Here is a 3,017-nt window from a genome sequence, read left to right on the forward strand (position 1 = left end):
TGTTGCCCAGGCTGGAGTGCAGTGGCACAATCTCAGCTCACTGCAACCTCTGCCTCCCAGGTTCAAGCAATTCTCCCTACCTCAGCCTCCCAAGTAGCTGGGTTTACAGGCGCGCGCTACCACACCCAGCTAATTTTTCTATTTTTAGTAGAGACGGGGTTTTGCCATGTTGGCCAGGCCAGTCTCGAACTCCTGACCTCCAGTGATCTGCCCACCGTGGCCTCCCAAAGTGCTGGGACCACTGTGCCCAGCTGGTGTGTTCATTTTCATTTGAGTCCTTACTGTGCATTAGGCACTGTTATAAGTATTTTGTACATGAGTTTACTCATTTAATTCTCGCATCCAAATGCTCACCAGGCCTGACTCTGCTTAGCTTCCAAGATCAGAAGAGATTAGGCATGTTCAGGGTGGTAAAGGAGTAGTCCATTTAATTCTCATAACAACTCAGTGAGGTAGAAAATATCAATTCTCCCCTTTATAGAAATGAGAAAACTGAGGCACAGGGAAATGGAGGGATTTGCATGAAGTCACACAGCTAGTAAGGGGCCAATTCAGGATTCCAACCCAGCCTGTCTGATTCCACAGACCTTGCGTCACCATCCCCATCCTGAGATACCGCCCAGCTGGGTCGTTCACTGCTCTTCAGAAGTGTTTCCCCCTAGAGGTGTGGGTGACTATTGTCCTGTAGTTCTTATTGTCATTTAAACTACTGTTACTTAACAATCCAGTTCATGCCAGAGCCGTGGAGTCTAACACTTTAACACTTACTGTGTCCTTGGGTTTAACTCTCTGAGACCCTGTTTCCTTATCTGTAAAATGGGGATAAAAATAATAGGCTGGCTGTGAAAATTAAAATGAGATAAGGCATGGCAAGAGCTGAGTACGGTGCCTGGCACACGATAAGCACGTCATGTTTCATGAGTTAGTTGTTATTGTTGTCATTATCATTGCCGTCATCATCATTAGATCCTTCTCATTCTCAGGAATACCCAACAAGGGAAGAGAAAGAAGTGGGGTGCTGAGTCTGTGCCTTGGGCCTGGCCCCCAATGGCCTAGAGCCTGGCACCTGAATTGGGTCATAGCATCCGAGGACATGTTGTTCTCTATGGGAGATGCTCAAGGGAAGGAAATGGGGTCAGCAGCACCAGCTATGTGCCAAGCATTATATCCAGTCCCCAAATCCCAGACTCCCAAAAGTAACAGTTGAGATGTAAGTATGGCTAATATTTTCAGGGATATTTGGGAGAAGATTCCCAACCTGCCTCCATTCAAGATTGCTACAAAAATCAACAGACACTGAGATACCTCCTCTCTGTGAAAACATATGGAAAACAATCCTACCTTTTGTAATTCAAGAACATTCATCAGTGTGTACTATAAACTGGGCCCTGGGGAAGCCCCACCCTCAAAAACCCATGGTGAACCACCAATTCCCACTAGGCCCTTGGTTCCAGTCTCAGAGAAAAATGGCAGGTGGCATGGCCCACTGCTGTGGCCTGAGGACAGATTCCATGGCCTCAAGGTAATGGACTATTACCTTTGGGAATGTCATGCTCCAAGGAGTCCATGAAATCCAGGGAGGGGTCCAGGTCAGCCTTCTCAAGCAAGGTCTTATTCTTTAGCTCAACAGGCTCCCTGAAATGGAAGTAGGAGCTGAGCTTCTTGGCCTCAGACAAGGACAGTCCTAGAAAGAGGTGGCAGGCAGGAAAAGGATGGTTAGCCCAAAACCCCCCAGCCCCCTTTCTCTCTGCACTGGGACCACATGGTAGGGCTTACAAAAGACCCTGTCAACCACTGACAGAGAACTGAAGGAAGGAAAGGGATTAGCGTTCCCTCAGTCCAAACTCGGACCAGATCCTGCCATAAACAGAGTCCAGCCAGGCGCGATGGCTCTTGCCTGTAATCGCAGCACTTTGGGAAGCCAAGGCAGGCAGATCACCTGAGGTCGGGAGTTTGAGAACAGCCCGGCCAACATGGCAAAACCCTGTCTCTACTAAAAATACAAAAATTAGCCGGGCATGGTAGTGGGTGTCTGTAATCCCAACTACTCGGGAGGCTGAGGCAGGAGAATCCCTTGAACCCAGAAGGCAGGGGTTGCAGTGAGCCAAGATCGTACCACTGCACTCCAGCCTGGGCAACAAAGCGAGACTCTATCTCAAAAAAAAAAAATTAGCCAGGCTTGGTGGCTGGTGCTTGTAATCCCAGCTATTCAGTAAACTGAGGCAGGATAATCTCTTGAACCCGGAAGGCGGAGGTGGCAATGAGCTGAGATCACACCATTGCATTCCAGGCTGGGTTACAAGAGTGAGACTCCATCTCAAAACAAAAAGAAAGACTTCAGTGGAGGAAGTAACTGCAGACATGGTGGAAGTAGAAAAAGAACTGGAATTCAGAAGTGGAGCCTGAAGATGTGACTGAATTGCTGCAACCTCATGAATGGATGATGGGTTACTTGAATGGATGAGGGGTTGCTTCTTATAGATGAGCAAAGAAAGTGGTTTCTTAAGCTGGAACCCACTCCTAGTGAAGATGCTGTGAAAATTGTTGAAATGAGAACATCAAAGGATTAAGAATATTACCTAAGCCAGGTTCGGTGGCTCACGCCTGTAATCCCAGCACTTTGGGAGGCCGAGGCAGGCAGATCACAAGGTCAAGAAATCGAGACCATCCTGGCCAACATGGTGAAACCCCATCTCTACTAAAAATACAAAAATTAGCTGGGCATGGCCGGGCACGGTGGCTCACGCCTGTAATCCCAGCACTTTGGAAAGTTGAGGTGGGCAGATCACAAGGTCAGAAGATCAAGACCATCCTGGCTAACACGGTGAAACCCTGTCTACTAAAAATAAAAAAAACAAAAATTAGCCAGGTATGGTGGCAGGCGCCTGTAGTCCCAGCTACTCGGGAGGCTGAGGCGGGAAAATGGCATAAACCTGGGAGGTGGAGTTTGCAGTGAGCCGAGATCGTGCCACTGCACTCCAGCCGAGGCAACAAAGCGAGACTCTGTCTCAAAAAAA

General features: G+C 48.3%; 1 protein-coding gene across 2 annotated transcripts in view; it reads right to left on the reverse strand.

Annotated features, from left to right (window-relative positions):
• The window catches only part of RSPH9 (radial spoke head 9 homolog (Chlamydomonas)), a 34,132-nt gene that overhangs the window by 16,348 nt on the left and 14,767 nt on the right, over positions 1-3,017 (reverse strand). For both annotated transcript variants that reach the window (XM_011960356.1, XM_011960355.1), the window contains exon 4: positions 1,538-1,684. In XM_011960356.1, coding sequence (XP_011815746.1) covers positions 1,538-1,684 — 147 coding nt within the window. The remainder of the gene's footprint in view (positions 1-1,537; positions 1,685-3,017) is intronic.

Source organism: Colobus angolensis, unplaced genomic scaffold, assembly GCF_000951035.1.
Source record: "Colobus angolensis palliatus isolate OR3802 unplaced genomic scaffold, Cang.pa_1.0 Scaffold51, whole genome shotgun sequence".
In the NCBI taxonomy this organism is placed as follows: Eukaryota; Metazoa; Chordata; class Mammalia; order Primates; family Cercopithecidae; genus Colobus; species Colobus angolensis.